The sequence below is a fragment of the Salvelinus fontinalis genome, unplaced genomic scaffold (genome assembly GCF_029448725.1).
Source record: "Salvelinus fontinalis isolate EN_2023a unplaced genomic scaffold, ASM2944872v1 scaffold_0409, whole genome shotgun sequence".
Lineage (NCBI taxonomy): Eukaryota > Metazoa > Chordata > Actinopteri > Salmoniformes > Salmonidae > Salvelinus > Salvelinus fontinalis.
In genome coordinates this window covers 36,046-50,655 of record NW_026600618.1, presented here as the reverse complement: position 1 = coordinate 50,655, position 14,610 = coordinate 36,046, and the positions used below count along the sequence as shown (strand labels likewise).

The 14,610-nt window shown below is 51.4% G+C and overlaps 1 protein-coding gene across 1 annotated transcript in view; it reads right to left on the bottom strand.

Annotated features, from left to right (window-relative positions):
* Positions 1-7,279, bottom strand: part of LOC129845942 (piggyBac transposable element-derived protein 4-like) — a 34,093-nt gene extending 26,814 nt beyond the window's left edge. Inside the window, exon 1 of the mRNA XM_055913920.1 lies at positions 6,655-7,279. Within this exon, the coding sequence (XP_055769895.1) occupies positions 6,655-6,958 (304 nt within the window). The 5' untranslated portion in view covers positions 6,959-7,279. The remainder of the gene's footprint in view (positions 1-6,654) is intronic.
* Positions 7,280-14,610: the final 7,331 nt, after the last annotated feature.

The window sequence follows — 14,610 nt, the reverse complement described above, 5'->3', positions numbered from 1 at the left end:
TGTTTCCTACCCTCACCACTTGGGGGCGTCCCGTCAGAAAGTCCAGTACCCAGTTGACGAGTTTGGAGGGTACTATGGTGTTAAATGCTGTAGTCGATGAACAGCATTTTTACATAGGTACTCCTCTTGTCCAGATGGGATAGGGCAGTGTGATTGCGATTGCGTCGTCTGTGGACCTATTTGGGCGGTAAGCAAATTGGAGTGGGTCTAGGGTGTCAGGTAGGGTGGAGGTGATCCTTGACTAGTCTCTCAAAGCACTTCATGATGACGGAAGTGAGTGCTACGGGGCGATAATAGTTTAGCTCAGTTACCTTAGCTTTCTTGGGAACAGGAGCAATGGTGGCCCTCTTGAAGCATGTAGGAACAGCAGACTGGGATAGGGAGAGATTGAATATGTTCGTAAACACACCAGCCAGCTGGTCTGCGCATGCTCTGAGGACGCAGATAGGGATGCCGTCTGGGCCGGCAGCCTTGCGAGGGTTAACACGTTTAAATGTTTTACTCACGTTGCCTGCGGTGAAGGAGAGCCCGCAGGTTTTGGTAGCGGGCACTGTCGGTGGCACTGTATTGTCCTCAAAGCGAGCAAAGAAGTTGTTTCGTTTGTCTGGGAGCAAGACATCGGGGCCCGCGACGGGGCTGGATTTCTTTTTGTAGTCCGTGATTGACTGTAGACCCTGCCACATACCTCTCGTGTCTCAGCCTTTGAATTGCGACTCTACTTTGTCTCTAAACTGACGCTTAGCTTGTTTGATTGCCTTGCGGAGGGAATAGCTACACTGTTTGTATTCGGTCATGTTTCCGGTCTCCTTGCCCTGATTTAAAAGCAGTGGTTCGCGCTTTCAGTTTTGCGAGAACGCTGCCATCAATCCACGGTTTCTGGTTGGGGTTTTAATAGTCGCCGTGGGTATAACACCACCGATGCACTTGCTAATAAACTCGCTCACCGAATCAGCATATACATCAATGTTGTTGTTTGACGCTATCCGGAACATATCCCAGTCCACGAGATCGAAGCAATCTTGAAGCATGGAATCAGATAGGTCAGACTGGCGTTGAACAGACATGAGCACGGGCATTTCCTGTTTTAGTTTCTGTGTATAGGCTGGGAGCAACAAAATGGAGTCGTGGTCAGATTTGCCGAAAGGAGGGCTCTGTATGCGTCGCGGAAGTTAGAGTAACAATGATCCAGAATTTTGCCAGCCCAGGGAGCCTTGTTTTCAGATTAGCCTTGTTAAAATCCACAGATACAATAAATGCAGCCTCAGGATATGTGGTTTACATAGTCCAATTAAGTTCTTTCAGGGCCGTCGAGTTGTCTGCTTGGGGGGGGGGATATACAGTCGTGGCCAAAATTTTTGACAATGACACAAATACAAATTTTCACAAAGTCTGCTGACTCAGTTTGTATGATGGCAATTTGCATATACTCCAGAACGTTATGACGAGTGATCAGATGAATTGCAATTAATTGCAAAGTCCCTCTTTGCCATGCAAATTAACTGAATCCCCAAAAAACATTCCCACTACATTTCAGCCCTGCCACAAAAGGACCAGCTGACATCATGTCAGTGATTCTCTCGTTAACCTCTCTTGGGTAGGGGGCAGTATTTTGACATCCAGATGAAAAGCGTGCCCAAAGTAAACTACCTGTTCCTCATGTCCAAAAGCTAGGATATGCATATAATTTGATTGCATATAATATAATTTGATATGCATATAATATGATTTGGATAGAAAACACTCTAAAGTTTCTAAAACTGTTAAAATAATGTCTGAGTATAACAGAACTGATTTGGCAGGCGAAACCCAGAGGACAAACCATCAAGGGGGGAAAAATTGAGGTCATAGGATTTTCCAATGATTTTCTATGAGACTCCCTTTTCTTTAGGAACCTGGTTGCAGTTCCTATGGCTTCCACTAGATGTCAACAGTCTTTAGAAATTGTTCGATGTTTTTCTTTTGAGAAATGAAGAAGTAGTGCTATTGATTGTAAGTGTCACTCCAGATGAACTCTACTGTTTTGGTGCGCGTGAACTGGAACGCGCTTCACAGTGTTTTTATCCGGTATTAGAAACAGTTTATTCCGTCTTAAATTTGATCGATTATTTACTTTTTAGGGTACCTGAGGTTGGATTAGGAACGTTGTTTGAAATGTTTGGACCAAGTTTACAGGTAACTTATTAGATACTTTGTAGGCATGTTGGGCGAGTTGAAACCGGTGTATTTCTGAATCAAACGCGCCAAATAAATGGACATTTTTGGGACATAAAGGACATTATCGAACAAAAGGACCATTTGTGATGATTATGGGACATTTTGGAGTGCCAACAGAAGAAGATCTTCAAAGGTAAGGCATTAATTATATAGCTATTTCTGACTTTTGTGGTGCACCTGCCTGGTTGAAATATGATTTTCATGTGTTTGTATGCGGGGCGCTGTCCTCAAAAAAATCGCATGGTTTACTTTTGCCGTAAAGCCTTTTTGAAATTTGACACGGTGGCTGGATTAACAAGAAATGAAGCTTTATTTTGATGTATAACACATATATTTTCAAGAATGTTAAATATTTGAATTTAGTATTTTTGAATTTCGCGCTCTGCAATTTCACTGGTTGGCGGCCGTCCCACCTACCCTAGAGAGGTTAACACAGGTGTGAGTGTTGACGAGGACAAGGCTGGAGATCCCTCTGTCATGCTGATTGAGTTCAAATAACAGGCTGGAAGCTTCAAAAGGAAGGCGGTGCTTGGAATCAATGTTATTCCTCTGTCAACCCTGGTTACCTGCAAGGAAACACGTGTCGTCATCATTGCGTTGCACAAAAAGGGCTTCACAGGCAAGGATATTGTTGCCAGTAAGATCAGCAACCATTTATCGGATCATCAAGAACTTCAAGGAGAGCGGTTCAATTGTTGTAAAGAAGGCTTCAGGGCGACCAAGAAAGTCCAGCAAGCGCCAGGAACGTCTCCTAAAGTTCATTCAGCTGCGGGATCGGGGCACGACCAGTACAGAGCTTGCTCAGGAATGGCAGCAGGCAGGTGTGAGTGCATCTGCACGCACAGTGAGGCAAAGACTTTTGGAGGATGGCCTGGTGTCAAGAAGGGCAGCAAAGAAGCCCCTTCTCTCCAGGAAAAACATCAGGGACCGACTGATATTCTGCAAAAGGTACAGGGATTGGAGTGCTGAGGACTGGGGTAAAGTCATTTTCTCTGATGAATCCCCTTTACGATTGTTTGGGGCATCCGGAAAAAAGCTTGTCCGGAGAAGATAAGGTGAGCGCTACCATCAGTCCTGTGTCATGCCAACAGTAAAGCATCCTGAGACCATTCATGTGTGGGGTTGCTTCTAAGCCAAGGGAGTGGGCTCACTCACAATTTTTCCTCAGAACACAGCCATGAATAAAGAATGGCACCAACACACCCTCTGAGAGCAACTTCTCCCAGCCATCCAGGAACAGTTTGGTGACGAACAATGCCTTTTCCAGCATGATGGAGCAGCTTGCCATAAGGCAAAAGTGAAAACTAAGTGGCTCGGGGAATAAAACATCGATATTTTGGGTCGTTGGCCAGGAAACTCCCCAGACCTTAATCCCATTGAGAACTTGTGGTCAATCCTCAAGAGGTGGGCGGACAAACAAAAACCCACAAATTCTGACAAACTCCAAGCATTGATTATGCAAGAATGGTCTGCCATCAGTCAGGATGTGGCCCAGAAGTTAATTGACAGCATTCCAGGGCGGATTGCAGAGGTCTTGAAAAAGAAGGGTAAACACTGCAAATATTGACTCTTTGCATCAACTTCATGTAATTGTCAATAAAAGCCTTTGACACTTATGAAATGCTTGTAATTATACTTCAGTATTCCATAGTAACATCTGACAAAAATATCTAAAAGACACTGAAGCAGCAAACTGTGGAAATTAATATTTGTGTCATTCTCAAAACTTTTTGCCACTACTGTCAATTATAATTTTTTTATATATTTTCCCCCTCCCCATGGATAGACACTAACTACTGTTATATAGACACTAACTACTGTTATAGAGACACTAACTACTGTTATAGAGACACTAACTACTGTTATAGAGACACTAACTACTGTTATAGAGACACTAACTACTGTTATAGAGACACTAACTACTTTTGGCCACGACTGTGATTATAATCGAAGAGAATTCTCTCGGTTGGCATTTAATTGTCAGGAATTCTAGGTCAGGTGAACAAAAGGACTTGAGTTCCTGTATGTTGTTATGATCACACCACGTCTCGTTAATCATAAGGCATACACCCCCTCCCTTCTTCTTACCAGAGAGATGTTTGTTTCTGTCGGCGCGATGCGAGAAGAAACCAGGTGGCTGTACCGACTCTGTTAACGAGTGAGCCATGTTTCCGTGAAACAGAGAATGTTAGGCTTGAAACGTCACAGATAGAGACATCCAGGGACAGTGGAGGGTATGGGGACAGGTACACTCGAGGAAGATAGAGACATCCAGGGACAGTGGAGGGTATGGGGACAGGTACACTCGAGGAAGATAGAGACATCCAGGGACAGTGGAGGGTATGGGGACAGGTACACTCGAGGAAGATAGAGACATCCAGGGACAGTGGAGGGTATGGGGACAGGTACACTCGAGGAAGATAGAGACATCCAGGGACAGTGGAGGGTATGGGGACAGGTACACTCGAGGAAGATAGAGACATCCAGGGACAGTGGAGGGTATGGGGACAGGTACACTCGAGGAAGATAGAGACATCCAGGGACAGTGGAGGGTATGGGGACAGGTACACTCGAGGAAGATAGAGACATCCAGGGACAGTGGAGGGTATGGGGACAGGTACACTCGAGGAAGATAGAGACATCCAGGGACAGTGGAGGGTATGGGGACAGGTACACTCGAGGAAGATAGAGACATCCAGGGACAGTGGAGGGTATGGGGACAGGTACACTCGAGGAAGATAGAGACATCCAGGGACAGTGGAGGGTATGGGGACAGGTACACTCGAGGAAGATAGAGACATCCAGGGACAGTGGAGGGTATGGGGACAGGTACACTCGAGGAAGATAGAGACATCCAGGGACAGTGGAGGGTATGGGGACAGGTACACTCAAGGAAGATAGAGACATCCAGGGACAGTGGAGGGTATGGGGACAGGTACACTCGAGGAAGATAGAGACATCCAGGGACAGTGGAGGGTATGGGGACAGGTACACTCGAGGAAGATAGAGACATCCAGGGACAGTGGAGGGTATGGGGACAGGTACACTCGAGGAAGCTAAACTGTTGCCACCACACTGACGTCAGTTACACATTAACAAATAAAGTTAGTCATTTCCAAATTAAAAAAACATTCTTTACGGTCTATATGTTGGAGTTCAGGCTTCATTTGACCTGTTAAAGTAGGGAATTGAATTAATTTTGTCCATTACAGAGACGAAGAACAAGTCACACAAAAAAATGCTTTTCATTTAATCATATTCCATAGCTTTTAGAAATGGTTTACAAAGCTTGTTATAAATATATATTTGCCATTCTTAACAAGTTCCGTATATCAGATGTTAATGAAGCAATAAAGACCACATTGAAGTGTCTGGAGTTTAGTTTGTGTGTTCTAGAGTCTGGTAAAGAAAGGGGGGGTTGACTGGGACAGACAATGTAACATCCATAATGTTTTAAGGAAGAGTTTATGTAAAACATACATCTCTAGAGCGAACTTTCATCAAGGTTTAATATGGTCAATGGGTTTCTCTCAGTCTAGCTTCATGTCAACTAACAGAACTCTGCTGGTTGTCCTGGTAACAGATACCAGTGGGCAGATCTATTTTATTTGTTCAAACTAAACTACAGCACTTACTTTGATGAGTCAAATCTGATCCTTTCTTCTCTTCTCCTCCTCTCACAGTTCCACTCAGCCCCGTTGTTTTCCTGCAGTCCACCAGCAGCACAGACAACCTCTTCATACCCAGCAGTAAGGTGCTACCGGGAGAGGCACGACACGGGGACTCCGGGAGGGAGGAAGGGCTAGCGTTGTCCTGGTAACCATAAAGAGGGGACATAGACACATAACATTATGGATGCTGATGTCACTGTTGTCATAAAGTGCTTTACAGAAACCCAGACCCCGATAGAGCAAGCTGTATGCTAGAACAAACCAAGCTGTACCATCTGGTGTTCTGATCTGGAGAGACTCGTCTCTGACTCGTCAGCATCAGGATGTTGTTGAGGCTCCCCAGAGGATCCACAATAGTCATGTCTCTCTCCTGTGTGAACAACAACATCAGACAGACAGTCAACTTATGATCTTCTACTACAATCACAGGGTCTTACAAGAGGCACGAATGTCTAAAAAGGGCCTAAAATGACCACTTTCATCATGATTTTATAAAATATTGTTTATGGTTCCTTTTATGTACCGTTTGATATTTTAAGTAAAAATGATGCACAAGTATTGAATTTTAAAAGCCTGTTATATTAGATAAAGTGCACTTTAATAAAGACCACATGGAGAATTCAATACATCTAATTACAAGTTCCCAGAATATATGTACCAATGGCAGATTGACCCAGAAACAATTACTACAGTACTGAACATATTCACGTGTAGAACTTCAGATCAACAATTGCATATTTTGTGCCTCTGTTTTTAAGACAGTACTCACTGGTGGTAATCAGATCTTCAGTCTCCTCCTCCTTTTTTAATCCCAAAACGTCTTCCTCCTCCTCTTTAATTGAGATAGCCTCCTCTTCCTCTTTTACTCCAAAAGGTTCTTCCTCTTCTTTCAATGTTATGGCATCGTGCTCCTTTTTGATTCTGAAAGCTTCTACCTCCTCCTCTTCCACAACCTCTTTCCCATATTCCCATTTCACTGTGATATCAGCCTCCTCTTCCTCCTTTTTCATTCTGAAAGCTTCTTTCTCTAATTTCACCAGAGCTTCTTTCTCCGTCTTGCTAAGTGAGCTCATGTTCCCGGGAGATTAGCCTAACGCTGTATCAATTTAACACATTCGCTAATTTCACTAGCAAATTACGTTGAAATGAGCTAGTAGATAGGTCAACAAAAGTATTGTAACGACCCTGGGTACAGTATGTTCAAAACACGAAGAGTAACATACACAAGATTGGTCTAAAACGCTTCAATGACTCTCTTTTATGTTTGCTAGCAAACCACTGCGTTGGTTAAATCAGTAGCCTTTTGTCGCTGTGGAAGAGGATTCATGTCCGTCCACTAGATTATACGTCACGCAAGAGCATCACCTGAAAAACTCACTTCGCCCTCTGCTGACTGGAGTGGGTAACGCAGATTGGAATCTCCATTTCTACGTTTATTCTGGCAAACAATGTCATAAGAAGTAATTTAAAAACAACCAGATGTTATGTTTTCTCTTACTTCTTACAGCCAATACTTTCCTCCAGGGCTGACCTGCCCATTAGGTAGGATTAGGTGACAGATTGACAATGGTGGCATATTCCGAGCTAAATTGAACAAGGCTCATCTCTAACAACACATAATAACACCCTACATAATGGTGCCCCAAAACAATGAAAACTTCTCTCACTCAGTGGCATATGGGATATTTAGGTGAGTGGTGGTGTTGCCACATGAAGCAGTGCCCACTTTGCAAAAGGGAACATGGACAGATAGGACTCTACCTGTGTAGAGCACATGCCCCTTTACCCTTCCAGTCTCTAAAGTGTCCTTTTGGGTGGTGGTATAATTTGTATTGATGGACCTCTAGAAGATCTACAATGTCTTTGGGGATACCGCATTCCAGAGCATTAGTTAATGTTTCTATACTGGGGTACCAGGGGGAGATGGCTCCAGTATGGAGTTGGGGTACCAGGGGGAGAGGGCTCCAGTATGGAGTTGGGGTACCAGGGGGAGATGGCTCCAGTATGGAGTTGGGGTACCAGGGGGAGATGGCTCCAGTATGGAGTTGGGGTACCAGGGGGAGAAGGCTCCAGTATGGAGTTGGGGTACCAGGGGGAGATGGCTCCAGTATGGAGTTGGGGTACCAGGGGGAGATGGCTCCAGTATGGAGTTGGGGTACCAGGGGGAGCTGGCTCCAGTATACAGTTGGGGTACCAGGGGGAGATGGCTCCAGTATGGAGTTGGGGTACCAGGGGGAGATGGTTCCAGTATGGAGTTGGGGTACGAGGGGGAGATGGCTCCAGTATGGAGTTGGGGTACCAGGGGGAGATGGCTCCAGTATGGAGTTGGGGTACCAGGGGGAGATGGCTCCAGAATGGAGTTGGGGTACCAGGGGGAGATGGCTCCAGAATGGAGTTGGGGTACCAGGGGAGATGGCTCCAGTATGGAGTTGGGGTACCAGGGGAGATGGCTCCAGTATGGAGTTGGGGTACCAGGGGGAGATGGCTCCAGAATGGAGTTGGGGTACCAGGGGAGATGGCTCCAGTATGGAGTTGGGGTACAAGGGGGGGGTGGCTCCAGTATGGAGTTGGGGTACCAGGGGAGATGGCTCCAGTATGGAGTTGGGGTACAAGGGGGGGGGGGGGGGGTGGCTCCAATATGGAGTACCAGGGGAGATGGCTCCAGTATGGAGTTGGGGTACGAGGGGGAGATGGCTCCAGTATGGAGTTGGGGTACCAGGGGAGATGGCTCCAGTATGGAGTTGGGGTACCAAGGGGAGATGGCTCCAGTATGGAGTTGGGGTACGAGGGGGAGAAGGCTCCAGTATGGAGTTGGGGTACCAGGGGAGATGGCTCCAGTATGGAGGTGGGGTACAAGGGGGGGGTGGCTCCAATATGGAGTACCAGGGGAGATGGCTCCAGTGTGGAGTTGGGGTACCAGGGGAGATGGCTCCAGTATGGAGTTGGGGTACAAGGGGGGGGGGGGGGGGTGGCTCCAATATGGAGTACCAGGGGAGATGGCTCCAGTATGGAGTTGGGGTACCAGGGGGAGATGGCTGCAGTATGGATTTGGGGTACCAGGGGGAGATGGCTCCAGTATGGAGTTGGGGTACCAGGGGGAGATGGCTGCAGTATGGATTTGGGGTACCAGGGGAGATGGCTCCAGAATGGAGTTGGGGTACCAGGGGGAGCTGGCTCCAGAATGGAGTTGGGGTACCAGGGGGAGATGGCTCCAGAATGGAGTTGGGGTACAAGAGGGAGATGCCTCCAGTATGGAGTTGGGGTACCAGGGGGAGCTGGCTCCAGTATGGAGTTGGGGTACCAGGGGAGATGGCTCCAGTATGGAGTTGGGGTACCAGGGGGAGATGGCTCCAGTATGGAGTTGGGGTACCAGGGGGAGATGGCTCCAGTATGGAGTTGGGGTACCAGGGGGAGATGGCTCCAATATGGAGTTGGGGTACCAGGGGAGATGGCTCCAGTATGGAGTTGGGGGGGCCAGGGGAGATGGCTCCAGTATGGAGTTGGGGTACCAGGGGGAGATGGCTCCAGTATGGAGTTGGGGGGGGCCAGGGGAGATGGCTCCAGTATGGAGTTGGGGTACCAGGGGGAGATGGCTCCCGTATGGAGTTGGGGGGGGCCAGGGGAGATGGCTCCAGTATGGAGTTGGGGTACCAGGGGGAGATGGCTCCAGTATGGAGTTGGGGGGGGCCAGGGGAGATGGCTCCAGTATGGAGTTGGGGTACCAGGGGGAGATGGCTCCAGTATGGATTTGGGGTACCAGGGGAGATGGCTCCAGTATGGAGTTGGGGTACAAGGGGGGGGTGGCTCCAGTATGGAGTTGGGGTACCAGGGGAGATGGCTCCAGTATGGAATTGGGGTACAAGGGGGGGGGGGGCTCCAATATGGAGTACCAGGGGAGATTGCTCCAGTATGGAGTTGGGGTACCAGGGGAGATGGCTCCAGTATGGAGTTGGGGTACCAGGGGAGATGGCTCCAGTATGGAGTTGGGGTACCAGGGGAGATGGCTCCAGTATGGAGTTGGGGTACAAGGGGGGGGGGGTGGCTCCAATATGGAGTACCAGGGGAGATGGCTCCAGTATGGAGTTGGGGTACCAGGGGAGCTGGCTCCAGTGTGGAGTTGGGGTACCAGGGGGAGATGGCTCCAGTATGGAGTTGGGGTACCAGGGGGAGATGGCTCCAGTATGGAGTTGGGGTACCAGGGGGAGATGGCTCCAGTGTGGAGTTGGGGTACCAGGGGGAGATGGCTCCAGTGTGGAGTTGGGGTACCAGGGGAGATGGTTCCAGTATGGAGTTGGGGTACCAGGGGGAGCTGGCTCCAGTATGGAGTTGGGGTACCAGGGGAGATGGCTCCAGTACGGAGTTGGGGTACGAGGGGGAGATGGTTGCAGTATGGATTTGGGGTACCAGGGGGAGATGGCTCCAGAATGGAGTTGGGGTACCAGGGGGAGCTGGCTCCAGAATGGAGTTGGGGTACCAGGGGGAGATGGCTCCAGAATGGAGTTGGGGTACAAGGGGGAGATGCCTCCAGTATGAAGTTGGGGTACCAGGGGGAGAAGGCTCCAGTATGGAGTTGGGGTACCAGGGGGAGATGGCTCCAGTATGGAGTTGGGGTACCAGGGGGAGATGGCTCCAGTATGGAGTTGGGGTACCAGGGGGAGCTGGCTCCAGTATACAGTTGGGGTACCAGGGGGAGATGGCTCCAGTATGGAGTTGGGGTACCAGGGGGAGATGGTTCCAGTATGGAGTTGGGGTACGAGGGGGAGAGGGCTCCAGTATGGAGTTGGGGTACCAGGGGGAGATGGCTCCAGTATGGAGTTGGGGTACCAGGGGGAGATGGCTCCAGAATGGAGTTGGGGTACCAGGGGGAGATGGCTCCAGAATGGAGTTGGGGTACCAGGGGAGATGGCTCCAGTATGGAGTTGGGGTACCAGGGGAGATGGCTCCAGTATGGAGTTGGGGTACCAGGGGGAGATGGCTCCAGAATGGAGTTGGGGTACCAGGGGAGATGGCTCCAGTATGGAGTTGGGGTACAAGGGGGGGGTGGCTCCAGTATGGAGTTGGGGTACCAGGGGAGATGGCTCCAGTATGGAGTTGGGGTACAAGGGGGAGGGGTGGCTCCAATATGGAGTACCAGGGGAGATGGCTCCAGTATGGAGTTGGGGTATGAGGGGGAGATGGCTCCAGTATGGAGTTGGGGTACCAGGGGAGATGGCTCCAGTATGGAGTTGGGGTACAAGGGGGGGGTGGCTCCAATATGGAGTACCAGGGGAGATGGCTCCAGTATGGAGTTGGGGTACCAGGGGAGATGGCTCCAGTATGGAGTTGGGGTACCAAGGGGAGATGGCTCCAGTATGGAGTTGGGGTACGAGGGGGAGAAGGCTCCAGTATGGAGTTGGGGTACCAGGGGAGATGGCTCCAGTATGGAGTTGGGGTACCAGGGGAGATGGCTCCAGTATGGAGTTGGGGTACAAGGGGGGGGTGGCTCCAATATGGAGTACCAGGGGAGATGGCTCCAGTGTGGAGTTGGGGTACCAGGGGAGATGGCTCCAGTATGGAGTTGGGGTACAAGGGGGGGGGGGGGTGGCTCCAATATGGAGTACCAGGGGAGATGGCTCCAGTATGGAGTTGGGGTACCAGGGGGAGATGGCTGCAGTATGGATTTGGGGTACCAGGGGGAGATGGCTCCAGTATGGAGTTGGGGTACCAGGGGGAGATGGCTGCAGTATGGATTTGGGGTACGAGGGGAGATGGCTCCAGAATGGAGTTGGGGTACCAGGGGGAGTTGGCTCCAGAATGGAGTTGGGGTACCAGGGGGAGATGGCTCCAGAATGGAGTTGGGGTACAAGGGGGAGATGCCTCCAGTATGGAGTTGGGGTACCAGGGGGAGCTGGCTCCAGTATGGAGTTGGGGTACCAGGGGAGATGGCTCCAGTATGGAGTTGGGGTACCAGGGGGAGATGGCTCCAGTATGGAGTTGGGGTACCAGGGGGAGATGGCTCCAGTATGGAGTTGGGGTACCAGGGGGAGATGGCTCCAATATGGAGTTGGGGTACCAGGGGAGATGGCTCCAGAATGGAGTTGGGGGGGCCAGGGGAGATGGCTCCAGTATGGAGTTGGGGTACCAGGGGGAGATGGCTCCAGTATGGAGTTGGGGGGGGCCAGGGGAGATGGCTCCAGTATGGAGTTGGGGTACCAGGGGGAGATGGCTCCAGTATGGAGTTGGGGGGGGCCAGGGGAGATGGCTCCAGTATGGAGTTGGGGTACCAGGGGGAGATGGCTCCAGTATGGATTTGGGGGTACCAGGGGAGATGGCTCCAGTATGGAGTTGGGGTACAAGGGGGGGGTGGCTCCAGTATGGAGTTGGGGTACCAGGGGAGATGGCTCTAGTATGGAGTTGGGGTACAAGGGGGGGGCTGGCTCCAATATGGAGTACCAGGGGAGATTGCTCCAGTATGGAGTTGGGGTACCAGGGGAGATGGCTCCAGTATGGAGTTGGGGTACCAGGGGAGATGGCTCCAGTATGGAGTTGGGGTACCAGGGGAGATGGCTCCAGTATGGAGTTGGGGTACCAGGGGGAGATGGCTCCAGTATGGATTTGGGGTACCAGGGGGAGATGGCTCCAGAATGGAGTTGGGGTACCAGGGGAGATGGCTCCAGTATGGAGTTGGGGTACCAGGGGAGATGGCTCCAGTATGGAGTTGGGGTACCAGGGGAGATGGCTCCAGTATGGAGTTGGGGTACAAGGGGGGGTGGCTCCAATATGGAGTACCAGGGGAGATGGCTCCAGTATGGAGTTGGGGTACGAGGGGGAGATGGCTCCAGTATGGAGTTGGGGTACCAGGGGAGATGGCTCCAGTATGGAGTTGGGGTACCAAGGGGAGATGGCTCCAGTATGGAGTTGGGGTACGAGGGGGAGAAGGCTCCAGTATGGAGTTGGGGTACCAGGGGAGATGGCTCCAGTATGGAGTTGGGGTACCAGGGGAGATGGCTCCAGTATGGAGGTGGGGTACAAGGGGGGGGTGGCTCCAATATGGAGTACCAGGGGAGATGGCTCCAGTGTGGAGTTGGGGTACCAGGGGAGATGGCTCCAGTATGGAGTTGGGGTACAAGGGGGGGGGGGGGGTGGCTCCAATATGGAGTACCAGGGGAGATGGCTCCAGTATGGAGTTGGGGTACCAGGGGGAGATGGCTGCAGTATGGATTTGGGGTACCAGGGGGAGATGGCTCCAGTATGGAGTTGGGGTACCAGGGGGAGATGGCTGCAGTATGGATTTGGGGTACCAGGGGAGATGGCTCCAGAATGGAGTTGGGGTACCAGGGGGAGCTGGCTCCAGAATGGAGTTGGGGTACCAGGGGGAGATGGCTCCAGAATGGAGTTGGGGTACAAGAGGGAGATGCCTCCAGTATGGAGTTGGGGTACCAGGGGGAGCTGGCTCCAGTATGGAGTTGGGGTACCAGGGGAGATGGCTCCAGTATGGAGTTGGGGTACCAGGGGGAGATGGCTCCAGAATGGAGTTGGGGTACCAGGGGGAGATGGCTCCAGTATGGAGTTGGGGTACCAGGGGGAGATGGCTCCAATATGGAGTTGGGGTACCAGGGGAGATGGCTCCAGTATGGAGTTGGGGGGGCCAGGGGAGATGGCTCCAGTATGGAGTTGGGGTAACAGGGGGAGATGGCTCCAGTATGGAGTTGGGGGGGGGCCAGGGGAGATGGCTCCAGTATGGAGTTGGGGTACCAGGGGGAGATGGCTCCCGTATGGAGTTGGGGGGGGCCAGGGGAGATGGCTCCAGTATGGAGTTGGGGTACCAGGGGGAGATGGCTCCAGTATGGATTTGGGGTACCAGGGGAGATGGCTCCAGTATGGAGTTGGGGTACAAGGGGGGGGTGGCTCCAGTATGGAGTTGGGGTACCAGGGGAGATGGCTCCAGTATGGAATTGGGGTACAAGGGGGGGGGGGGCTCCAATATGGAGTACCAGGGGAGATTGCTCCAGTATGGAGTTGGGGTACCAGGGGAGATGGCTCCAGTATGGAGTTGGGGTACCAGGGGAGATGGCTCCAGTATGGAGTTGGGGTACCAGGGGAGATGGCTCCAGTATGGAGTTGGGGTACAAGGGGGGGGGTGGCTCCAATATGGAGTACCAGGGGAGATGGCTCCAGTATGGAGTTGGGGTACCAGGGGAGCTGGCTCCAGTGTGGAGTTGGGGTACCAGGGGGAGATGGCTCCAGTATGGAGTTGGGGTACCAGGGGGAGATGGCTCCAGTATGGAGTTGGGGTACCAGGGGGAGATGGCTCCAGTGTGGAGTTGGGGTACCAGGGGGAGATGGCTCCAGTGTGGAGTTGGGGTACCAGGGGAGATGGTTCAAGTATGGAGTTGGGGTACCAGGGGGAGCTGGCTCCAGTATGGAGTTGGGGTACCAGGGGAGATGGCTCCAGTACGGAGTTGGGGTACGAGGGGGAGATGGTTGCAGTATGGATTTGGGGTACCAGGGGGAGATGGCTCCAGAATGGAGTTGGGGTACCAGGGGGAGCTGGCTCCAGAATGGAGTTGGGGTACCAGGGGGAGATGGCTCCAGAATGGAGTTGGGGTACAAGGGGGAGATGCCTCCAGTATGAAGTTGGGGTACCAGGGGGAGAAGGCTCCAGTATGGAGTTGGGGTACCAGGGGGAGATGGCTCCAGTATGGAGTTGGGGTACCAGGGGGAGATGGCTCCAGTATGGAGTTGG